The sequence below is a fragment of the Marasmius oreades genome, chromosome 5, assembly GCF_018924745.1.
Source record: "Marasmius oreades isolate 03SP1 chromosome 5, whole genome shotgun sequence".
In the NCBI taxonomy this organism is placed as follows: domain Eukaryota; kingdom Fungi; phylum Basidiomycota; class Agaricomycetes; order Agaricales; family Marasmiaceae; genus Marasmius; species Marasmius oreades.
This window is the reverse complement of record NC_057327.1, coordinates 377,454-403,815: the sequence shown is the minus strand read 5'-3', so window position 1 is coordinate 403,815 and position 26,362 is coordinate 377,454. Positions and strand designations below refer to the sequence as shown.

At 45.1% G+C, this 26,362-nt stretch overlaps 1 protein-coding gene across 1 annotated transcript; it reads left to right on the top strand.

Annotated features, from left to right (window-relative positions):
- Window positions 1–24,441: 24,441 nt before the first annotated feature.
- E1B28_008203 (uncharacterized protein) lies at window positions 24,442–25,237 on the top strand. The gene is made up of 2 exons (XM_043152987.1): window positions 24,442–24,471; window positions 24,526–25,237. The coding sequence occupies exon 2, from the start codon at window positions 24,549–24,551 to the stop codon at window positions 25,131–25,133; it is 585 nt and encodes a 194-aa protein (XP_043008270.1). The 5' UTR covers window positions 24,442–24,471; window positions 24,526–24,548; the 3' UTR covers window positions 25,134–25,237.
- The last annotated feature ends 1,125 nt before the right edge of the window (window positions 25,238–26,362 follow it).

Here is a 26,362-nt window from a genome sequence, read left to right as displayed (position 1 = left end):
AGTAAGTCTATGTTACCTAATGTCACATTCTAACACTGTTACTGACTGACTGACCTTTTTTTGACCAAATACCTGGTCAGTGGTATATACTCGGTATTACTCAGTCAATGACAACACGGCCTCTATCGACGCTGTCCCTTCTACATATGTTGACCATGCCATCAGAAAAAATCCGGCCACGCTGCCACGCCGCTGTATACCTCGGGATCCGTTGTCTGGACCACGATCCGAGGTACCGGGTGGCAGGGCCATTTAATACTACTCGAGGGTTTGTGAGAGTCTTGCGACACTGTCGCAACATATTCGCAAGACTGTCTCCCATGGAACAATTCGTTGCCACACCTGAGGGTGTTTGCAACGAGTTGTGCCCAGTTGCAGCAAGTTAGGGGGCGTAGTGAGGCATTGCGGGAGTTGTAGCGCATTGAGAGTTGTGAGCAGTTTTGTAGGTTTGTAGGGGGTTTTGAGGTGTAGTGAGGCGTGGTGGGAGTTGTAGTGCATCCAGAACCTCGTGGCCAATCGTGGAGATGAGTGAAGAGTCTTGGGAGTTGCAGCGAGTATCCGTTATCATAACAAGAGGTGAAGTTCGCAGTGGGTTTTGTTGGTTTATAGTGAGTTTTGTGGGTTTTATTGAATTGTTGGGCTGGCAATGGATTGTCAATGAAGTAACAAGTTGCAGGAATGAGGACAAGAGGCAGGGCTTACAGCGAGTTGTAGCATATGGTAGCCGGTTTTGTAAATATTAATCCATTGTAGAATCTGTAACTGATTGGGAGCAGCGAATTGTCATTTTTTTTAGCAATCATAGGACTCAAAAAACCACACAAATAAGCAGAAGGGATACACATATCATTAGCATTAGCAGTACATTCTACAGAGCAGGCAAAGCACAAGAAGGAGTAAAAAAAGGGGGAGAAATTCTACGTGGATGCAGAGGCATCATCGTCGTATCCACCGTCACTACTCCCTCCACCATCACCACTTGATCGCCAACCTGCGATCATGTTGCCAATCTCGCTCTCGGGGTCAACTTCAAGACTCTCGTCCTTGTCATGATCTACACTGAAAATTTTCCTGTTTACTAGGGTGAGAAGCAGTACAGCTCAAAGAAAATGAAACTTACGAGTTCAAGTAATCGAATAGTGCCACTTTCTTGTCTTGAGGCATTGCATCAAGCAAGCCACATATCAGGTAGTAGAACTGCTTGAGGTCGAAGCTGGTTATGATGGGATGCCACTCCTCACCGCAAGAAAGGGCGAACTAGGTCTGAAGGGTTCTCATCAGGAGGATAGAGGAAGTTGAGAGGAAGAGTACCTGGGCTATGGTGTAAGCGAGCGTACGCTCGGTGAGTGTGGTGAGGTTGTGGAGCTTGGCGTTCCCAGGACGAATAGCTTTGCCAGGGCACTTGATGGCAGCGGTTGGCGCCACTCATAGAACTCTGAGGGCCTACAATAGATTTTAGCTTATGATTAACAGGCAACCGACGACAGCTTACTCTTGGAATTAGAAACCCTCGGAAAATGGAGTCATCTTGACTGGGGGTAGCAACGACACCATCTTTGGTGGCTGGAGGGGGTAACCTGTACTTCGAGTAATTGAAAAGAAACGTGGGCAATTGAGTACAATGAAGTTTTATTTCCTGTCTTTGGAACTTCAATATCAATTTGAAAGACAAACAATAAGTCAAGTGAACACAGGAGAAAGAAACACATACTGTTTACGAGTATCATCCGTCTCTGAATCCACCATGTGTTGAGAGGGGCAAAGCAAGGCTGCGGTCATGGGGTGGTTGTGGCTGCGGGTTGATTTGACGCTAGGCTTGAGAGCGGGTTTGACGGCACTATCATCAATATCCGTTTGCTGCAGGTTGTCGGTGATGAGGTGAACAATCTTGTATTTTAGTTGGTGACTGTCGTGGCGTCTTGCAGCATAGAAAGAATCGTTGATCTAAAGAAGTATAGTTAGGACCAAGCAAAAGATGCAAAATTGCCGTACTGTTTTTGTGAGCTTCTTGAACACGTCAATGGCGCCGTACTCGAGGCAGGACTTGAGTTGGACGTGTAGCTTAGGGTAACGTCCCTTCCATTGCTTGTAAGTTGAGGTGAGCTTCTTTTTTTCAGCCGCGGTCCTGTGGATGTATGTTAGCAATAAGTAAAAAAAGAACGCATATATATGTGCACATATTATCTCCAACAGAGAACAAATCGTCAACATCTTCGTCAACATCCTCAACAATTATCTCCTCATCATCATCATCGTTATCATTGTTATCTTCATCTTCTCCATCATCGTTGGAATCATTGACCAGTTCTTGACACTGTAGGACGCCTTTGGCGACAAGCTCTTCCTTGATGCCATAGTGCAGAGTGCTGTCAACGGATCAAGTAAATACGTCGATTCCACGTGGCCACCATGTGCCGCAATCCTTGTATGGACTCAATGCGCTCGCAACACTAGGCTATGTACCAGTACAAGCGACCATGCGAGCATTGAGACATACCCTTTCTTAACTTTCCTCACCCATACATTGAACACCTTTCATTTTTGTTTTGCCCGCCTTATCAGACGCTATTCCTCCGATGATGGTTGATTGGATTGCCGATCAGTTTGATTGGGTCTTCGATCGCGTTGAAGGCTGGTGTTGTTGCTGTTGTTGTTGTGGTTGGTATGTATTGGAGGCATCTAGAAATGAAAGAAATCAGTACGAGAATAATGTAAGGCAGATGAGAGGAATACAGAGAAAGAGGTGAAGATGGGAGAGTAGAAGGGAAGGTAGAGGGAAAGGGCGACGTGAATTTAACGGGGAATCTATTTGCATATGTTTGGTATATGCGTCGGTCAGGCTCTATACAACGTTACGGATCAAAAACATATATGCTACAATATTAAGTACAATATTAAATATAACGGATCAAAAAATACATCTAGATATATGGCTACAAGATAAGATTAGATAGGCCATCCAATATACAAGAAAAATTTAGAATATAGGGCGTATTTTAGTTTTATGGCTGTTCTTTTTAAGGATTTCATTGCGGACGGGCTTCAGCAGCTTGTTGGCCGTTGCCCTGTCCCTTTCAGACTCCTTGACCCTCACCAAATCACGTTTGGGATCCAATTCGAGCTGTTCTTCGGTCAAAACTTTGTTTCCAGTGTCTATATCTTTCATGATAACCCCGACGATGATCCAGTGGCTATCCTCGTTCTTTGCACCAAGATAGAAGTTGGAAAGGCGGCACATGAGTTTCCCAATGTGTTCAGGCATGCTGCCAACCACCACCATCAAGTTCTTCTCGGTGCTGGGCTTGATCGCATCCGAAGATCTCTCAATCCTGGAGAGATTGCTGACGTCTTGACTACCAGCAGTGACTTTGATGCGCAGTATGATTTTGCCATTGGGGTTTCGAACAATGTTGACGTAGTGGCTCGCACTGTCAACGTCGAGACTGGCCAGCTTCTGATGGACAATCCAGTGCCAGGGAGGTGCTGCTTCTGCTGCGCCTGCCTCGACAGCAGAGGCATCAACAGGATCTACAGTGGAGGCGTCCCAACTTGGATCCCAGGGTGGAACATCCCCCACTTCATTCTGTATGGGAGAGCATGCTGTTGGATTCCACACGTCTTCTCCTGTCTCCAGCATCTCCACCAATTTGTTGGGTGACGGAAGGGGAGTACCAGGGGGAGTACCAGGAGAAGTACTGACCAGCAGACTCCTCCATCTCTTGTCTCCCTCCCGGTACATTCTAATCAGGTTGTCGAGTGATGGCAGTTCAGGATTTGGGGGGATATTCCGGACATTGATGGCTGCGATGGCATCAAATGGGTTTTTTAGACCCTTGCGAGGAAGCCAGAACTGGTGGCTACGACCAAGCGGGCACCAGACATTGAGGTGCTTCTTCGAAGCGAGTTCGACGACATGGAGGTAGTTGATGACTTTGAAGGGCTGAGCTCGATGTGCCTGGAAAACATCCAACTCGATTGTCAGATGTAGTCCGGACTTTGGATCGGAAGACTGGTCCAAAGCCACTTGGCAAACTGTACCGGTCGAGCCTTTGTGTTGAGTGCCGATGACCTGAACCTTTGTCCCTATCCAAGGCTCTCTCGCCACTGACATCACTGGCCCCACACCGTAGATCTGCTCTTGAACCTCGTTCAGAGGTTGCCAATCGACCAGCTTCATCTGTGAACTCAACTCAACTACATCGTTGTGGTTGAGGAGCACATGGCATTGCAGCCTCAATGACATGGACACTCAGCATCAAGCGTCTTCCCTCCCTTCGCTCCTGCTGCACAACATCCTTCACGATACACCGTCTGTAGGTATGAGGGCCGCGCTGTATGCTGACAGTCACTCCTACCCAAGATGTATCAGTGTTCGTGGAGGCGATGACCTCGGTAGAATTGGTGTGAACTTTGAACTGTTCAAATGTTAGTAACCATGATTTGAGATAGAAATCAAGTAAAAAACTTACCCTAGTCCGATGCACGTCTTCTTGTGCCACTTCTAGAATACCCTCTGAAGACCCGAAAACGAGGCCTTCCTTGCCTTCATGAATACCCTTCAAAACACAAATAAAATCTCCGGGATCTATAACCTTGCGAAGCTGTCGCACAGGTAGGCCAAACTCGCCATCATCGAACAAAACCTTACAAAGTTGAGGATGTGTATGGTTGACTCGTGCCTTGAGATGTATGAAGGAGCCAGGGGCTTTGCTCAAAGACTGTTTGAAAGGCGAAATCTTCTCGCCAACCGCAAAAACCCAGTCTTCCGGATGAGGCATGGGGTATTGTTTGATGAGAGGGTGGTTGGAACGATTGAAATTGAACTCAAGTCGAGGAGAAATGGTGGTGGTTGACTCGAGCCTGGTTTTGGTGAATGTAGTGGAGAGGAGGCCGTGAACAAATGTGTCGCCATCAAGTTCATAGTGGGAGGTGTCGATGTCGACTGGTGTACCTTTCCGGAACAGACAGGGCTGAAAAAGTGCAGGAAGAGGTCTCCTACGACTTCTTTTGCACTTGTGAGATCTGCATTCTTTGTTTGGATCATCCAGATGAGGAATGAGTAAGACAATGTACTTGTTGGCTTGTCGCTTCTCGGTAATCAATGCTACGTTGCCTTTGTACTTGCCAGAATGCAAGCGTACCCATTCACCAACAGCAAATTCATGGGACTCAAATTGTATGTCCTTCATCACCTCTTTCATCCATGTCTTCCTGCTCACTCTCCCTGCTTCCTGACTTTCAGGATTGAGCTGCATCTGCATCTGCCTCTGATCTTGCATCACTCCTTCCGATAGCTGTGATACTGTCTTGTCAATATAGCGGGCCTGTAGATATTGAATGAACGGCAATTCTTCCGCTTCCTCTGTATTGAACATGCAAGGAGTATCGTGATTTCCTTCCTCTTGTTGGTCATCGAAAAGCGCTAATAAAAGGCATCAACAGGCGGTTTGAGTTCAAATGTCGGGCCACATACCATTGAACAGCTCATCGTCCTTGAAATCCTCCGAACTGCTGCTATTGTGTTCAGCTTCGAGGTCGAGAAATAATGAAGCCTGGAGAAATGATGCAAAATTTCAGCTTTCCACCCTCCTTGATTGATTTAGAGCATATACATACCATGTGAAACCCTGAAAGTCTTCGGAAGGTGAAGTATGACTGCGAAATGCGATAGCTTGCCCTGTAAAAATGACCATCAGCACCGTTCATTCAGTTTTTTTTTGACTCAAAAAAAAAGACATTACGGGGCCTTTTTGCTCCTGTTCTTTCCTCTCTCTCATTTAGAAGAGATAAATTGATTTATTATACTATGTACTCTATCTACTATACGAAAACGAACAAGAATGAGAGATGACTTACCATAAATTCACCAACACGAACGTTGATGATGGAGGTTGGGGAAGAAGGGTTGCATAAATTGTTTCCCATGCGAGTCATGGTACTTGTTGTGCCGTGGCAGGCAGATTTCATCCCCCGGACTCAAACCGGTAATAACGCTTGGATAGCCCTACTAATGGGACTGGAAAACACATCCCAAGCACGAAGTGCGCAAACCAACCACACCAAAAGAGTGTTCTTAGAGTAAGGGGTGGAGGTCGGTATTCTAAGGCTTTAGTTTGCACTAAGAGGCACTAAGAAAGAGAGAATATAGGGATATTTGGTTTTTAAGGTTCAATCAAGTTTCTATTCCTTCTTATCAAATGACAAGACAAAACACTAATTCAATATTTCAACAATAAGGATTCAACAAAGCTTTTCTCAAGACTTTGTGGAGTTCAAGTTCAAGTTCAAATTTCCGATCAAGTCCAAATGCAATTCCAATTCAATATAAGTCCGGGTTGGCTTCAAAATCCAAGTTCAATTCCAATAACAATCCAATCAAATCCAAATTGCAATAGGTCCAAATCAATCCAAACACAAAACACAGAACACCAAACTTCAACGAAGTGAGGGGCAAAGGTAAAATCCTTGAGCTAGCACTAGTAGGTGAACTGCGTCTCCGCTCGTAGGCTGCTGGGGGAAATTTCCTGCTACCCTCCCTCCTTATATACACTTTTCTAAATAAAAATAATAAAAGTCTGAGATATGTAGTAAACTTGAGAATAATAATAAAATCCCTTTCAGTCGAACAGAAACTCACCTAATCGGGTATAATGCCAGAGATTGTGCCAGAAACCATGAATAAAATAATAAGCCAAGAGTCCCCTGTCTGTATCCATGTTATGCTGACAGAGCCTAGACTTCCTGAGGTCTCTGAGTTGCCCATATATCCTTGGAAACATATCTCCTATGTCACCATCATCCTGATGTCCTCTAAATAAGGAAAAGAACCAGTCGCTGTCCATGACACATCTCCTGTGTTCCTGTCTCCAGTAACAACTGTCATGTCAACCTCGCGAGGTCTAGATTTCCTTTATTTCGGAACGTTGTAATCCTTTCCTTTTCTTATGACTTCATGGGAGTCGGATATTTCTATCCTAAGTCCGCATGTAGTTCCTTTGTCCGATATATCCTTCGTTATTTCCTTTAAGTCCGAGTTGTCCAACAATACTTCGTGAAGTCAAAGTAAAGTGTTCAATAAATTCCCTATGTTCGCCCCAAGCATTCCGCAAGTAAGACGAGGCCTTCTATTCAAAATACGAAGGTTTTTAAGAGGCTGCTTCTTGAAGTTTCTACTGTTTTCGAAACCTCGCGAAGTCTCTCATCTTCCTGATTCTGTACTTTTTGTACTGCTAAAGTCTCACGTAGAGGCTTGTGCTTTGACTAGTAGTTCGGGCTCACCCTAGTCCTACATTCCCTTAATTTATAACTCAAATGTTAATAAAATGATTAAAAATGAGCATATTAAGGCTAAATCCGATTTTCAGCGCAATACCAGTCCGGTGGATAAGATAAAAGATAAAAGATAAGATAGATAACCGGTGATAATGGATACCACCTTATCTTTTATCTTTTATCTTATCCACTGGACCAGTAATGCGACTTAGTTGACTATGCTACAAGGTTCTTTTTGCACTTTAAACGGTGCTACGGAGCGATATTTATCGTATTAAGAACTAGAGTGAGCCCGAATTGCTAGTTAAAGCTAGTGCCGCTAGTAGAATGTGCCGTAGGCGCAGCTAGACCAGTTAGAGAGAGCCGTAGATCGTGTCAGAAAACTGTATGACTGTTCGAAACCTGTAGAACACTATGAGCAGAGGACTTAAGCAGTAATTCACCGAGTTCTACTCTCTACATTCTATTATGCACTGGCATATCAAGGGATTGTACTATTAGGAGACTTGTAGTCTCCATAGAACTGTTTGTAGCAGAACTTAACGGAGTCAAAAGACCTTCATACTAGGAGTACCTACTTCTACAGGGGATTTAGTTGACAAGAAATCGGATATAGGACCACGCAGACTAGGAGAAATTTGATATGACCGTAGATCGAGTCCCGATCTGAGGAAAAGACAAAAAGACATGATACAGATCCCAGATCACAGATAGAGTACCTAGGAACCAGGCAGGAATGAACAACAGATCTCGGAGTCCGCGCTGTTTGTGTGCTATGGCGATTAGGAACTCTGGATCCATATGCTGGAACCACTTGGACACACAAAGTCCATATGATTCGATAACGTCGAAATGCAGGATAAGGTCCGTAGGCAGGAAATACCATATGGTACGCCTATGTAGGTCCATTCTACATGCTGAAACAAGAATAAAGAACGGTCCAGATTGGTCCGAAACATATGATTCGAATACGGAAAAGCTCCGTAGACAAGATTCTGCACATGTAGCAGTCCCTAGTGATAAGACTCCGCATGGATTTGCAGCTACGGTGCATTATTTTTAGAGATAAAACAAGTAGAGATAGGATTACAAAGCTAGCGTAGAAGTAGTATAAAAGCAGCCCATGTATCCGTAGATAAAAAGAGTACTACCCATGTGTAGGAAAGTCCTGAGTGGGTTGCCCGTGAGTAACTGCTCTTGACACCCAATAGAGAGATTTGCCCTGTCTTTGTGCAGTGGAACAATAAGATTTGATTTGAACTATACGAGACCGTCGAGGTCAAACTAGAGAACTATCCGTCCGTAGGCCGCCGAGGTCTTGATTACTGTTTCGTGATCCGTCGAGGGTCTTAGCATTCATGTCCGCCGAGGACTTAGTTTTCGTGTCCGTCGAGGGCAATAGTCTCCAATCGTTCGAATTAGTCTTACTGTAGACGAAATTCATAGTCCCACTTAGTCCACTGGACAATAAACAGAGCCCCTACAAACCCTAGAATCCCCGTAGCTGTGGTGTTTTACACTTGCAGTTACACATTGACTTCATAAGACCTTCATACGATACTGAGACTGTGATCTTGTGCGTAACCTTTGCCAAGCAGTCCACCCTTGCAATCTTTCCTGGTGTGTAGAGTTATTGATAGACTTTACACAGAGGTTTACTAGTTTTTGGGTTGATTTGGTGTTGGTGCTACTCCTGTAGCTCTGATATTAGGTTGACTCTTGAGTGGTATACTTCGCCCATTACCAGTTTGAGTCCGGGGGATGAAATCTGCCTGCCACGGCACAACAAGTACCATGACTCGCATGGGAAACAATTTATGCAACCCTTCTTCCCCAACCTCCATCATCAACGTTCGTGTTGGTGAATTTATGGTAAGTCATCTCTCATTCTTGTTCGTTTTCGTATAGTAGATAGAGTACATAGTATAATAAATCAATTTATCTCTTCTAAATGAGAGAGAGGAAAGAACAGGAGCAAAAAGGCCCCGTAATGTCTTTTTTTTTGAGTCAAAAAAAAAAACCGAATGAACAGTGCTGACGGTCGTTTTTACAGGGCAAGCTATCGCATTTTGCAGTTGTAGATTGACAGACCTCGACGGCTGCTATCCTTTGTTTGTATCACTATTGTATTGTGAGCATTCCTTCTGTGTTCTTGGATTCAAAACTAATCGTTTCTAATGTAGAACTAATGCTTAATTGTGCAGATTGCGGGAAGCGCTATAATACGGAACATGCACTGAGGATACACCAATTGCTTTGCAAAGAGAAGGATCAATAACACTATGTTCCGACGAAAAAACGCGTTAAATTGACCCATACAGTCAAAGAACAGCTGGAAGCAGGTCCATCTGGGGAGAATTGGATGGAAATGGAACAGTTAGAGGCGGGGAACTTGGGTCACGAGCAGGAAACAGAACAGCTGGATGGGGGATTTCCTGAAGAGCTGAGGAGGAGGAGGAGAGAGACAAAGGTTCCAGGAAGATTCGAGGACTTCGAAATTTCATCGATGTCTGCAGTTCTCAGGGGAAGACGAGGGAAGTCAACTGCGGTCCTTTCGGCACTTGCTATGCCTGTCGCACTACCTACGCCTCCTGTGCTAGCTTCGCCTCCAGAACTCCCAGCACTCAGAACCCCTTCTCCTCCATCTCTACCTGTCATCGAACAGTTTTATTACAAAACTGAACCAAATGACATCGGCGTCTACCGAGTTTACGACTCAAATGACCCTACCCGATGTCCAGATTTCGACAGAGACCTATCATGGTTCATCGACGCTCCCACTCTTCAACAAGCTGAAGCTCCGAGGCCAGCTGAACATATACGCCAGAGCATGGGTCTCCCTAACCAAAACCTGGCCCCGCAACCCCAGGAGGATGATGCAATGGTTGAAATAGACCCCAAGAACCTTGGTCCATTCACCAACATATCCACCCTTCGGCTCGCTCATTGGGCATCCAAGAAGACCAGCATCAGCATAGCTTCCCTTAACAGGCTCTCAAATGAAGTGATCCACCAGCCAGACTTTGACCCGCGTCATTTCGAAGGTTTCGACACGCAGCGCGAGTTGAAAAAACTCGATAGGTTCTTGGAAATCCTCAACAACAAAGATCCAACCCAAACGAAACCAAAAAACATCCACTTGTTACCTTTCGAGGCCAGTGACATTTGGCGTCGTGGTTCAATTTCCATCCTGATACCGTGTAGAGGCCATACATTCAGTTCTGAGGACCTAGCTCCTCAACTCATAATCACAGACGTCTGGTACCGGCAGCCGCTGGACATCATTAAGTCTGTTGTGAAGGATGAAGAATTCATGAAGTTTCATGTTCGTTCTTTCAAAGAGTTTTGGACTTGGAATGGACACGTTCAGAGGCTTTATGGAGAGGCTTACACATCAAAACGTGCAATGAAAATTGATCGCGATAAGGTACAGCGGTTGGAAGAGAAGGGTTTGCTCGACGACAACTTGGAGGTGGTTGTTCTATGGATGATGCTAGCTTCCGACTCTACCCACCTCACAAACTTCGGCACTGCCTCCCTCTGGCCCATCTACCTCTACTTCGGTAACTGCAGCAAGTATGAACGCGGACACCCTAAATTCCATGCCGCTCATCATGTTGCGTACATACCCCAGATCGCTGACTTGGCTTGCGATGTTTATTGTGAAGCGTACTGCCAACCTCCTTCAGATGCCATTATGCGACAACTCAAACGAGAGGTTATGCAGGCAGTCTGGAGACTCATCATGGACGACAATTTCGTGGATGCCTATAAAAATTCCATCGTACTGGAATGCTTTGACAACATCTCTCGATGATTTCTCCCTGATTTCTTCTTTTATTCAGCCGATTACCCTGAAAAAGTCGCTGTTGTTTGCAAAAAATACTTAGGTACCTGCCTTTGCGTTTGTTGCTTGATTGAAAAGCATCAGGTACGAATGCTTGGCACCAAGCTTGATATGGACCGTCGCCAAAGGTTGCGGCGTATTGACAGTACAGCCTGCCAGAACTTGGTGAAAACCGCCCATTGGCATATATTTGTTTGTGATCGAGGCGTTGAGAGTATGGTAGTGAAGGATTTACTTGACGGTAAATCCCCCACACCCGTTGTTAATGCCTTTTTGGAGAAGCTTTCAGAGTTTGGCTTTGATGTCTACCAACTCTTAACGGTAGACCTGCTCCATGAGTTCGAGCTTGGGGTGTGGAAAGCAGTCCTCACACATCTGATCCACATGCTTTACACTCTCAAAGACAGTTCTGTCAATGTATTGGACGAACGCTATCGTCGTGTTTCAACTTTTGGGTAGTATACTATATGGAGAACTCACAACAACATCTCGCAAATGAAGAAGCTGGCTGCTTGCAATTACGAGGACATCCTACAATGTGCCATTCCATGCTTTGAAGGCCTGTTCAAGTCTGAGAAGGTCAAGTCAAAGAAGATAGAAAATCTCATACCAGATCTCCTCTTCGACCTCGTTACATGGCATGCATATGCCAAGCTCCATCTGCACACCGATTCGACAGTAGCTTCGTTTGAGGACATCACCAAAGAGTTGGGCAAGACTCTGAGATCCTTCCAAACAGCTGCCAAAAAGTTCAATATGCACGAGACTCCCAAGGAGGTGGCAACGCGCCAGCGTCGTGAGGCAGCATTGCTTCAAAGGTCTGGAGCCAAGGCTGTGGGTAGATCAGAGCCAGAGTCGATGAAGGGGAAGAAGAAGAAACAGGTTGATGGTACGGCGCAGAAAAGACAATTCAACTTGTCAACTGCTAAGACCCATTTCCTTGGCAATTATCTGCAAGCCATAAAGGAATATGGATCTACTGATTCATATACTACTCGAAATGTCCATGCTCTGCCCTCCCTATTGTCCATCGTCTGTCACTGACTGAATTCCTTCCCACTTACAGAGCGAATGCCAACACCAGCAGGTGAAGCAGTTCTATCAGCGAACCAACAAGCAGAATCACACCGCACAAGTTGTTTGCCTCGAGCAGCGGGGTTGAGCACTCGAAGCCCTTGCTCGCAACATCCCTACTGTACAGAAACAGAAGAAAAGGAATACAAAACCCAAGAGGGTGAGATACCTTGCTCGGGGCCGCCAACGGTTGCCCAAGACAGACCCCTCTGTGCGTTACCACATCGCTAGTGGACAGGAGTTTCGAGTAGATTTGTCAGAATTGGATTGGGTGGACGAAGACGGAGATGAAGATATCGCACTCCAGGTAAGTATCGCAGCGTTATAAAAATCCATTGCTTGACTAATTCATCGTACTTAGGACTTCGTTCCTAAGCTGAAAGACCACCTTATTCATCGCTTACTAGGGCCGGATTTGAAAACGGAATTCGCAGACGAGGAGCGAATGCTTCTCTCATTCACCAATGATTGCATCTACGCCCACCGAACCCTCCGTGTCAACTACAATACATACGACAGGCTCAGATCTCAGGATTCTATCAATATCTGTACCCATCCAGATATCATTACCCTAAACCCCAATGCAGCTGAAGACGAAGAAATCCATCCTTACGAGTATGCACAAGTGGTTGGAATTTTCCACGCCAACGTCCGCCTTTCACCATCACTACATACGAAGAAGGTATTGATTACGAGGCATATTGAGTTCCTTTGGGTTCAATGGTACGAACTAGATACGTCTCACAAGGCTGGTTTCCAAGACAGGAGACTGTATCATGTGTTGTTTTCTCAGCCAGATGGTCCCGAAGCTTTTGGCTTCTTGAACCCAGCCGACGTTATACGAGGATCTCATCTGATTCCCTCCTTTCATAATGGAGCAGCAGATCCAACTACCTCCCTGGTACCTTACTCGCTGGTGCGTCAACTAGAATCCTTGAATACTTGTGGATCATGGGAATGTGAAGAGGAAGACTGGAAGTTCTACTACATCAACATGTAAGATTTCTCAACTTTCTGTACCAACGGTTCTAAACTGACTCTTAACATGACAGGTTTGTGGATAGAGACATGGTCATGCGTTATTGGGGAGGTGGCGTCAGCCATATCCAATTCCAGGAGTATCTGAGATACTTTGAGAAGGATGCTGGTCTGCCCAAACAAACATTGCCATCGTACAACTCAGACAGTGAGGAGATACCAGCGGAAACCAATTACGACGACGAAGACAAGAGCGAACAGTCTGGTCCGCAAGAATATGGTTCTTCAGAGTCGGAATCAGGTAGCGACTGGGTCATGAGCGACCTGGAGAGTCAACGACCCAGCGCGGATGAGGATAGTGAAGACAACGACGAAGCTGACTGGGAGAATGATTACCAACACGCCACGTTATGATTCTGTGGTGGCACTAGTTATGTTTGGACAATCCAAGAGTACTTATGCAAACTTGGGCACACATTGTAACGAATTTTACCAATAGTAATACAATACAATGGCTCACAACGCCTACAACGCAGCACAACGGCCACAACTCCTTATTTCGTTATGCTACACGTTCATGGCATTGCAACAGTTTCAGAACATTTTATCGGCTTTCATTGAGAACTGACACTCTTGTTACAGTATTGCGACATGCTCAAAATCTTGTCCCGTGGTGGACATTTTGGTGGGTTACATTAAATTCCATTTCTGTTGTAAGACTATTGTAAGCTCATTACAAGTGTACTGTAATGCTCACTATCCATAGTACCGTGCTATAACGGCCACTACGCATAGTAACAGCGTCGCACTGTGGCCAGATTTTTGCTGATGGCCGTAACCATACCATAACACAGTCCAGCAAAGGAAAATCTGGTGTCCCTTGTTCCTCCCATGATGGAAAAGGGTCCAAATGGCCTATTTTACCTACCAAAGGTCAATGTATGCAACAGTAGGGTAGAAGGACCACCAGAAACATTTGTGCTGAGTTTTTATGGGCATTGTCATGTGACTCTACATATCATGAACATATGTGGAGACAGATGGTGATTATATAAAATAGCACATATGTCAGCTATCTATTCAACTATTGGTGGTGTAGGTGGTTGCGTCACCCTGGATTGGGAACGACAAATCTTAATCAAATTTTAATTCTATATTTGACGACACTGCTCAACCATGGCATATCCACCTACACGTCCCACATCTCAGCTTTGAACTTACTCATCAACCTCAAAGTCCAGTAATCCTTGTACATAATGATGATTATACAGTTACTATGACAACATACATTCGCAAAATACTCACAGAACCAGCCCCACACTCCTCCAATACCCCAACCACTGTGAAGCATCCTTCTCCCCAAGCTGAGCCAACTTCTCATCACCCAATACATGTCAGGAGTCGGTCCTTGGGTGAGGCGAGCTGACAATTGAAAGGGAAAAGGAATGACTCCTAGGTAGGATTGACCAGACAAGAGTGAAGTTCTACTGTACACTTGGAGTACTTATATACTACACTACTTAAGGGGTAAGGAGTTGAGAGGGCAGGGGCCTCCCTATCTATGATGGTCTACGGCGATCACAAGTTGGACAGAGTGCTCAATGGTGAGGAGCCGAAGGGGTCGAAGGGAGGATGATCGCAAAGATCAAAATGATCAAGTGCAAGGGTGGGAGGGGTCATGATAGCACGTGAAGTACTATGGAGGAGTACTCGGAGTACGGTGAGTTCATGACATTACCCCCCCCTTAAGGGCCTTCGCCCTCGAAGGCTTCATAGTTATACCATACACCCAAGGCTGACTTTTCTGAGTACTTTTGGTGTAATCTCTCGTGGTCGAAATGGCAGGATTGCGTTAATTCATCGTGGAGCACCCGGGTTGGAACGATGGAACTTTTCAATCATTTTCTTACAACCATCACCAAGGTTGTCAACCAGTTCCCATGTGGATTCTGATAATGGATAAGTGAGCCATTTAATGAGATAGTTTAAGACGGAGGTCTTCGTCTGGCGATTGTACACCATCTTGGAGTCCAGTATCTCTTCCACGTTCCATACAGCTTCGCCATCCTCGACACTCGCTGGTTCTTGGGACACATCTTCTTGTTGGTGCTCAGCGATGGAAGGTCAATGACCGGTGAGGAGTACCATATGGAAAACACTGTGTACTCGCTTCCATGTTGCGGGGAGATCCAACTTGTAGGACGAACTGCTGACCTTCTCAATAATCTTGAAGGGACCGTAGTGTTTATCCCCAAGCTTCACGGATGGCCGTTCTGTTCTAATGTTCTTCCCTTTGAGGTAAACCAAGTCTCCAGGCTTGTAGTCCTCTGCCAGTCTTCGCTTGGCGTCGTAGTACTCCTTCATAAGTTCTGCACTGCGACGGAGGCATGCTTGTGCATCGTCACGGGCTCGGTTAAGCCGGGTAAAGAATTCTTCTGCTGTTTCATTGTTCGTCTTCGTGAACAGTTCAGTTGCCTTTCGAGGGTGGAAGCCACATGTTAGATAGAATGGGGAGTACCCGGTCAAACTATGGGCACGATCGTTGTAACAGAATTCCGCCATGGGAATCCATTCGTCCCAATCGTCTTGTCTCCAATTACAAAAGACTTGTAGGTACTGCTCAATTTCCATGTTGACATGCTCTGTTTGGCCATCTGTTTGTGGGTGATAGGCTGTCGATACATTCATCTTGATACCCAGGATATTGTACAGCGCCTTCAAGAACTTGGAGATAAATACCGTACCCCGATCGCTGATCACCCATTCTGGGAGACTAAAATCTCTCCAAACCCGATCGAGGAAGAGCTTCACAATTCCTTCACTATCAACTTCATTGTAAGTGGGTACAGTGCATACTCTCTTACTAAGTTGATCAACCACTACTAGTATAGCAGTGTACCCATGAGCCTCCAGGAGCTTGGTGATCAAGTCGCAGGATATATACTGCCACAGCTAACTAGGGACGACGTTAGGGCTTAAAAGTCCTCGTGGTTTACCGGGGAAAGTTTTCGTTCTCTGGCAGGTAGGGCATCCCCTAGCATATGCTTTGACATCCCGATAGATTGTGGGCCACCAATAATATTGTAGTATAAGTTTGGTGGTTTTTGCCTGTCCTGGGTGTCCCACAAAGTAGGTGTCGTGATGAAACCAAATGATCTCGTGCCGCAAGCTCTTTTCAGGGGGTATATAAAGCAGGTTGTTTTTGGTCAAGTAGTCTCCGTGGTTCTCGATGTTGCCCTTGTTTTCTCCCATTTCCAAGACCTTGACTTCCCATTTTGCCTTGTGTCTTTTGATTTCTTCTAGAAAGTGGTCCCCAGGAGTACCTTCAGTACTCGCAGCATGAATGGCGTGAAGGAATTCAGGTTTTAAGAGGACAATGTCTCTGTTATCATTCTCCCCCCTCTCATGGCCCTTTCGTCTCGAAAGTAAGTCCAGCTTAGTCTGCGATTTTCCCGGTTTATGAACCAGTACAAAGTCGTAATCCGCTAGAGTCACTGACCATCTTGCCTGTCATCAGTTGAGTGTTTTCAACATCATGAAGTATTGTAAATTTTGGTGATCGGACCAGATTTCGAATTGTACTCCATTCATGAGATAATGCCTCCATTCTGAGAGTGCGTGCATGATAGCCAACATTTCCTTGTCATGGATGTCATAGTTTCTCTCAGTTTCGTTCAATCCTTTCAATAAGAATGTGATCAGTACCCACCCATCCTCTTGCTTCTGGGATAAGATTGCTCCCATTGCAAAGTTCGAGCTATCTGCCTCAACCCTAAATGGTGCATGATTGATAGGGAAATGGAGTACTGGGTCTGAGCATACTGTGTCCTTTAGTGAGTCAAATGCTTTCTGCTCGGGGCTCTCCCACTTCCATACATGCTCCTTCTTTGTCAAATCGTTCAAGGGTCGGGAGAGGTTGGAGTACCCACGAATAAACTTTCAGTAGAAATTTGTGAATCCTAGAAAGCTTTGAACGTCCTTAACACATTCGGGCATTTCCCACTTATTCCATCAACCTTCACAGGATCCATACATAGACGGCCATTCCCAACAATTAAACCCAGGTACTCCACTTCAGCTTTATGGAATTCACACTTTTCTGGTTTGAGGTATAGGTTGTGCTCCTGTAGAATGCGGAGTACCTCGTCCACCATTTCTCTGTGTGAGTCTATGTCTTCACTGAAGATCAGAATATCGTCCATGTAGACAATAACCTTTCCAGCGATAACAAGATCTGCAAAGATTTCGTTCATCATAGTTTGGAAGGTTGCGGGGGAGTTCGTTAGGCCAAAGAACATCACTAGGGGTTCAAAAAGGCCCCGGTTGGTCACAAACACTGCCTTTTGTTCGTCCCCTTCTTTAATCCTGATATTGTTGTATCCCCATCGTACATCTAACTTTGTGAAAATCTTGGCATTCCAGAGTTTATAGAGTACATCGGAGATGAGGGGAATGGGGTACTGATTCTTGATTGTCATTGCGTTCAGTTTTCGGTAGTCCTGTACTGGACACAGTTTCCCATCTTTCTTTTTTACAAAGAAAAAGGGCGAGGATATGGGGGACTTGGATGGGCGAATACGTCCAGTCTTCAGGTGTTCCTCTATAAACACGTTGAGTTCTTTCTGTTCCTCTGCTGATAGTGGATACAGTTTACTCTTGAAGGGTTCCAAGCCTTCCTTGAGTTCAATGGCATGGTCCCACTTCCTTCGCTTGGGTAAGGAGTCACAATCTCCCTTTTCAAATACCGAGCAGTACTTTTCAAGGTACTCCGGGGGTACCATTTCTTCTATCGTCTTTTTTCCTTGTTCCTGCGCATACTGGGCAGCTAGTTCCGCTGCTATGCTTCTTGCTGCACAAATCTGTTCCGCTTTCTCGTCTTCGAAGTGAATTTGCGTCATGAAGATTCGATCCTCTTTCTTGATATCTTCAGTATCTTCTTCCTTCCATATTTGCCACATTCGGCAACGTTTACACTCTGGCAGGCATCGATTAAACTGAAGGGTCCCCTTTTTCCAGTCCACCGTTGGGTTATGATGCCAAAGCCAGTTATACCCTATGATCACATCGCTCTTTCCTGTATCGGTTACAGCAAATGTAGTGACTTCAGTGTGGTCCTGGATCGTAATTCGAAGTTTGGCCATGTGGGAAATCCTGCCTGCACAATTAGGAGTACCATCAGTGTTATAGACAGGAATTGGCCAAGCTAACTCATTCAATTCAAGTCCTTTGTCCATCACAAACGCCTTATTGATGTAGCAACTGGTGGCTCTGCAATCGAGGAGGGCTTTGGTAACAAGTCTTTTGTGTGAGTTAAGGGTCTCCAGAGTCGTTGGCACTAACACAGAATCTCCTTGAATCTTCTGGATCCATTGAACAGATTCTTTTAGTTGTTTAATGGTCGAAAGTGCATCTTGGACTGTCATCTGGAGAATATCGCATACCAAGTCGTTGTTGACTTTGGACGTCCTGCTTTCATGCGACCATTTCTTCAGGAGATGTTGTCCCTTTCCCTCATTGTGACATAAGTTCCAATAGATCCAATAGGCATCCTTCTTTGATGTGGGGTAAGGGAGTTCAGGATTACTAGTTTTAGGGGGTACTCGAGCAGGTACTCACCGAGGTACTCCACCCTTTTTTGCTTTTGGCTATCACAAATCTGCAACTCACCTAGTTTCTTGATGTGTTGTAGTGGAGTGATAGAAGGAGATTAGTAGTGAAGCTTAGATGGAGAGCACAGAGATGTTGTATGAAGACAAAAGATGTTGTTAAGTCTGAGGCTCTAAGGTTCAGACTGTCTAGCTTATATACATGAATTCTATCTAGGACCCCAGATACTATACTAAGACCTCTAATACTCTATTTGAATAGTAGCACATGGTGTGCTTGGTAATTGTCTGATTGGAAGACCCCAGGTATATTCCAGAGAACAATAGTACTCTGGATAACACTGGGTAACTATATGGTACACTGGGTAACACTGGGTAACACTGAGTAAATATATAGTACTCTGGATAGCTCAAGCATGCTTGGCAACAAGGATCAACATCTAGACATCTAGCCTGCCAAGGCTGTTGCTAGTGTGATCTAGATCTGACATAATTCCCCTAGATCTGATCTACAATCTGGAAGTGTCTAGAATGGTCTAGGACAAGTCCAATGGTCCACTCCATCTTTGGAATATCTAGTGATGTGATAAGATAAACACATGGCACAGATAAGATAAATGTTAGATAGGGATAAGACAGTGAAATCTGTGACATTGGCAATAAGTTGGGTATGGGTTTTTCTGATATGTCTTCGTCTTTCACCAAGTCACTCTCATTCGTTAAAACACTGAACTGATTGTTATTGGATTTACAGACAAAGGATCCCTTAGGTGGCATATCTTTCTTTTTAAGGGGTTTTAAAAACCTGCCTCCTCTCCAATTTTCCTGAACTCCGCTTTCTCTGCAGTACTAAACGATTTGATTTCATTAAGAAGTTGAGACATGCGATTAACCCTGGGATGAGGGCAGTCCCGTGCAAGGTGGCCAACTTCCTGACAGTTGTAACACTGACGGTTTCCATTCCAAGCGTTAGGACGAGCACAGGCTCGATCAATTTCCATAGGTCATCCTTGACCTCCGAAGGTTATACCAGTTCCCACTTTAGCTTCTGCAGGTCCCGAGGTCGCAGTTGACACAGTGGGTACTGTCGATACCTGATTCTGGAAAGGATTGTTGGTACTCTGGGGTACTGCTGCTGCAGGTTTGGCTGCCAGAGTATGCACATTGTGCTCCGCTCTCAGAGTCCGTGCACTGTGCTCCTGAAGGTCGAACCGAATTGCTGCTTCTTCCATTTGTTGTAGGTCTGCAGCATAGGATCCATGGCGTAGATACGACTGATGAGGAACAGTTTGAGATTCGTTTTTAAAAGCATCAGGAGTCCCTCTTCTTTGAGCCCAGATTCGGCTGGGTACTCCTCGAACTCGAGGAAGAATTGACTAGCCAACTCATTAGGTTTCTGGACCAGGCTGTGGAGTTTCCTCTGTGCTATATCCTTCTGGTCACCACCAGCGAAATCTCGACGAATTTCTGCCTTTAGGTCATTGAATGACACTGGCCACCGTCCGTTCTCGATTTCTCAGATTTTATTAGCCACCCATTTAAAAGGTAGTACTCCGTCGGTCATATGGGCAAGGGTTTCGAGGACCTTTGCATGGTCCACAGCGTATTTCTCTGGATTTCTTTGGAAATAAATATAGAGCTGGGCGAAGAAGGGATCAATGCCTTCAGGGGTTCCGTTGAATGCTTTGGGCTTCGTAGCAGACAATTTCTCATTACTCCGGCTATGACTCTTCTCGAGTAACCTAGCAATGACTTCATTTTGAGTATTCAACTGACTAAGTTGTCACCAAATGTTGACATTGAGTTCCCTATCCTGTTGTTGTGCGTTAAGACCCTGGAACCATTCTTCAGTTCCTTGAGCGAGGACTTCTGGATTGGGGAGAGCCGGTCCAGCATGTTGGGAGACGTTGGGATTCATGTGGGTATCCTGATCCAGGAATATCATTTCCCATGATTAATCCTAGACTCAAAATTCAGTAGATTCTCACACTGTAGTTTAATCCTATTACTTGTATATAATCCTAACATAATTCAAGATGTTCAAATGTAATCCCAACTCAAAAAAAAGGACTATAATCCTTGGATAATCCTATGTAATCCTGAATGGAAGGTAGGATTAATCTAATTTAATCTATGATCCAACTGTAATCTAATCCTGTGTAATCCTAATCTAATCCTAATCTAATCCAATCTGGGTCAGTTGCTGAAACACCAAGTAGTGCTCTTGGAGTTGAGGTTGGCTGCCTTCAATCAAGTTTATTATAAAAAGCTGGTACCCAATATTTGCACTTTGCAGTTAGCATATATTTTTTGGGTGCAGACAACAACTCACCCTTCCTTTCACTTCCCATTTGAAAAGCATTTCTTGGCTTATTTTTCTCAGTTCTTCACTTCTAACCCTTCTTGACCTTGCAGACTTGTAACTTGTTGTGATAAATTGGGAGGGACATCAAGCTGACTTGATATGTTAGCAGGTGAGATGGGATTGAGAAGAAGAGGCAAGTGGCAGCTGTGCAGCCATGGCATGACTGTTATAGTCCAGCTTTCCCATGAATCTGTCAACCTGTAGCATGTGCAAGTCTTGTTGATGTCTGGCGCATTCCTCTCTTCTGCATTACTTCCACCATCCCCAATATGGTGTTTCTCCTCTGTGCATTGTTGTCAACTTTCAAGTGGCTCAGTAATTGGCCAATATAATGTGAAGGAGTTTATTTGGACTCTAGGTGTGTAGTCATTTTATTTTTATTTCCAATAAATTCTGACTGCTTTGAATTCTTTTCATGTTGTATTGCATAATCACAAGGACCCATCAATCATGCACTACCTGTATGCTGTGAGAAAGTGGCTGCAGGTAGGAAATTCCAGAGTGAAGTCTACAGACCCCTAGTGATGGTTGATTACACTAAGTCCACTCACAGATACTAAACAATGTCACATGCACAGTCTGGATTACAGTAGGATTAATCCAAGCTTGGTGGGATTATGGTAGGATTAATCTATCTTGGTGAGATTAGTGTAGAATTAGGTGCCAATAAAATTACATAGGATTATATAGGATTAACAAGGATACTATTATGTAGAATTAAATAGAATTATAATGTGATTAATCCTTATTTTTGTTGGTTGGGATTGTACTTGCTTCTCCTCAGATTATGATAGGATTATATTGTAGTGATAGGATTAATTTACAGTGCGAGAATCTACTGAATTTTGAGTCTAGGATTAATCATATGTAGTGCAATTGTTGCCTGATCTAAGGTGGCAGACATGTGCACAGCGATCAGGATGAGAGGTTTCCAAACTAAAGGTTGGTAAGGGTAGAAAAGGTCAGGTTGCCCCTGGGGTACTCTTGTCTATTGTCAGGAGTCAGTCCTTGGGTGAGGCGAGCTGACAATTGAAAGGGAAAAGGAATGACTCCTAGGTAGGATTGACCAGACAAGAGTGAAGTTCTACTGTACACTTGGAGTACTTATATACTACACTACTTAAGGGGTAAGGAGTCGAGGGGGTAGGGGCCTCCCTATCTACGATGGTCTACGGTGATCGCAAGTCAGACAGAGTGCTCAATGGTGAGGAGCCAAAGGGGTCAAAGGGAGGATGATCGCAAAGATCGAAATGATCAAGTGCAAGGGCGGGAGGGGTCATGATAGCACGTGAAGTACTATGGAGGAGTACTCAGAGTATGGCGAGTTCGTGACAGCAGGCATGTAACATGAGCAATCAGAGTTACATTCAAAGTTCGGTGGCTGGTTGAGTGAGGAGGAGGTTTATTAGCTGCTGTTGCAAGTAGATCAAGTGGATTCTTCTAGGTGTCAATTGTCAGGCCTGGTTTGATTACCCCATTGAATTCCCCCCTTTAAATTTCTTCTCTTATGCGCTCATATTTTGGACCCATATTCTTGGACCCATACTTCCCTTACAGTATTGTTACTATCCGCATGGCCTCCTCTTATACATACTTACTAAGTTTGGAAGGTTTTTCACATTTCCATTTGTTTGTTTGGCATGGACCATAGTTCCAGTTTACAGTAATAAGTACAAACAGGGCTTCCAGTAGTATATAAACAGGGGTGTTCCCCACAAAATATAGTTCATTCTCCTCCCTACTTCTCATCTCTCAATCTTGGCCACCTTGGTTCAGTATAACCAAGTAGAATTGCACCCTCATCACTGTCAGGAGTGTTCTCAAGAGTAGAACAGCTGCCTACACTTTGACTGGTGAGTTCGTCGTTGCCATCTGTGTTGCTGATTAGTTTTTCTTTAGGTTTTCCCTTTAGGTTTTGTTCATTGATCAGTCCAGCACTGATCATTATCCCTCATCTTTCATCACACCTATGCCTCCAGACCTCGCACCCTTACATCCAGTCATTGTAGCTCACTTCCATGGGGTTACTCTTATCGCTTGTCACAATTAGTCTTATTTATATCACATTATAAATGGGGGAATACCATAGCGATATAGAGACTTGAAGACTTATAGATTATGTTTTCTAAGGAGCATAATTGAGGACCAGCTGGAATGACTCTGAACGAGGGGCCTCATATAAGGCACCTGATTGGACAGACTGGTGGAGTTTGAATTGCAGGATTTGCAACGTTTGAAAATTTAGAATTGAACAACCCTATTTCGTAGAGGAAGAAGGGGATTCTGCCTCAGGCCTGCCGTCAAGTAGTCACATGATCTTGGTTGGCTCCGGATCCGAACTTCCGATTTGTTGTGTAGTTCTATCATCAATGGTCAAACCGCTGGGCCCCCAAGTAAAGCTAGTTACCAGGTTCTGATAGGCCCTCTGGAAGCCAGTGGTTTCTGGGAGTCGGACACAAACACAAACCTCCCGTTCGAGCTCTGTGGGACAAAATGGACTTTCGACCAAATGTCGATCTCAGCCCTGACCGCGGCGAAGAAATGCAAATCAAGGCCCATTCATCAGTCGAACCTTTTTGATCAATTTTAACCAAATCTTGTTGGACAAATTTCAGAATGGGTCGGTGGCGAACGGTCTTCAACGGGGTCACTGAGAATGAGCGCAAGTTATGGCAGTTCAAACATTTACATTTCACACTGCCCCATCGCGAAACCGGGAGTTCATTCAAGAATCTTGAATATCCACGAGCAGGCTTGAAATTACGAGGCTCAGCTTCTCGTCGTCGTCAATGCATGTGCGTGTGACATACTACCCTTCCTGGCAGTGCAACCTGGACCGTGGCTTCAAGACGTCCGTCGCCTTGAATAAAGGCAATCATCTTCTACCGCTGACAGGTCGCCATTACTCCTGCATATTGAAAACATCCTTACTGTCGGCGCTTGTTTACCGCGCGAACTCTCAGGTACAAGCTTTTCAATGACCTCCAGGCTGAGTCAGGTACCTTCCGGGGACTTTACCAACTTCTGCTACTCAAGGCATTGAATAGATCGAAGATAGCCAAATGACAACTGATATTCTTCGTATTGGAATCTGCAAGTTAAGGTGACCAAAGCAATTCTATCGTGGAGACAGTTCCATCTCAGCCAGTACGACACGAGCGTTCTGCAGGTAAGTCTCGAATGGTTTCATCACCTGGTGCATGCTCCACCATCTTTATCTCAAACAGGTATGCTGACTGTGTTGAATGGCTGGTATGATAAAAACAGTATAAAAACGGTACGTTCGTCGAGTTCATATCCTCAGAACAACCAACAGTTCTACTTGAAAGGTTAGGACAACGGTTAACTCTCCAAGTCATCGTGAAAACTTACATCCCTTGAAGTTTTCTAGGAAACCATAATCATCATGGTCTTCGGTTCCAGCCACAGTGTCCACATGGCCAACGCGACCGACCAAGACATCCATGTCATGGTGTCTCTCAATCCCGACTGGGCCATTGCTGATTTTATCACCGACATTGGTCTCTTCTTAATCGCCGTTGGAGAAATCAAAGAACTGGTGACCGCTGTAGAGCTTCCGAAGACGATCGCGACCCTCCGTGATCTATATCAATTTCTTAAAATTACTTACATGGCTCTAGGTGGGACAGCCGCTGCTGGCTCCCGCCCCGCAGAAGCCGCTTTGGCCCTCCATAATGCGATCAAAAAGAACTCTATCCTTATTCCTGCTGGCGAGTACAAGCAGGTTAACGACAAGAACTGGTTGGAGTTGTATCTCAATGCATCTGGGATTGGAAGCCTGTTGAACGCGAGCACGGTGTCGCTGATGGTCATGAGTGGCGATGGGAAGCAGTTTGCGATGTATAATACCAACTCGGATTATTCCTGGATCGCTACTGACGATGAGAAGTGTGTCCGAGCCAAGTATGGGTCAATCTGGCAGCAGGACCCCGAAGCTGGAGAGGTGGCTTGGCCTGTAGGCGGCAACTAGATAGAGAATTGATCCCGCAGCTTAGCGGCTTGCTTTTGTATAGCTAAACAGTTGAACGGCTCGAACCAATGGTTATACATTCAAGTCTATGCACGAAATTCGGAGCTCAATAAACTGACGATTCACCTTAGACCCGATATCAGTCACGACGCACGGTAATTGGACCTTCCCACCACTGTCCTGCAGTGAGTGATTTGATCGATACACCTCACTGCGAGTGCGGTCTAGATTCGTACTCCCGAATTCCAGATTGAATCCTCTAGTCTGGAAAGCAGATAATCGCAGGGATTCTCAGGTGACACGGGATCGAGTTGATCTACGTCTCGTGAGTGGATGTTGAACGTTAGACGTTGACCAGTGAGACGAGAGCCCCAGGAGCGGGACACCGATGACCCGGAACGCGAGGACTCGGACTTCGAATGGTCGTGTATAACCCTTCCTCCCTACCCCACCAGAAGTAGCCCAGACCTCTTTTCTTCCACTGAAAACCCCGTGTTCTCCTTCGTTGGTCGTCCTAATCCAGTCCAGAACGTTGGTGGGAAGATCAAGTAAGGTATGTTTTTGCCTAATTTTGTTGTAACCCTCGGTATCTATCGAGGCGGGCTTTGCATTCTTTTGAGGTCTTGTATACGTTAAGATCATTGAACGCGAATTTCTAAGTTCTGAGTTCTTCATGACGGAGTGGTTCATCATGATTTTGTCGAATAGGGCAAGTTTCTTTGAGTCGCTACTCGTGAGTCGCAAAATGCAACAGTTGCATGGTATCGGGAGGGTTTTGAGAATTCGAAACAGGTAACGAAAGACAAAGATAATGTTCAAGAAATAAATTTGACGACACGAGCTTAGAGAGGGGGCGAGATGAACGCGAGGAGGAAGTTGCCCTGCAGAAGCCAGCCGTATCCGGGGGCGAACGGTCGCAACCGGCGGTTCCCTTCCGAGTTTGCATCTGCTTGTAACTGGTCCGTGCGTTTCAACATGTGATGTTGACATATTTCCAACACATCTCACTGACACTGATATATCTATCTATCTATCTATCTAGTAAGTACGACGTGACTCCAAGATGTCCGTCGTGTTTATAATTTCGACGGCAATCATATCTTACCGTTGATATGGCGTTACTGCTGAACATCGAAAACATTTTGAAAACATAACAACTGTCGAGCAGGTGAGTTACTGACTACCTTTTCAACGACTGAGCTAGGCCCTCCCCGGGCTTGTGGTCAGGT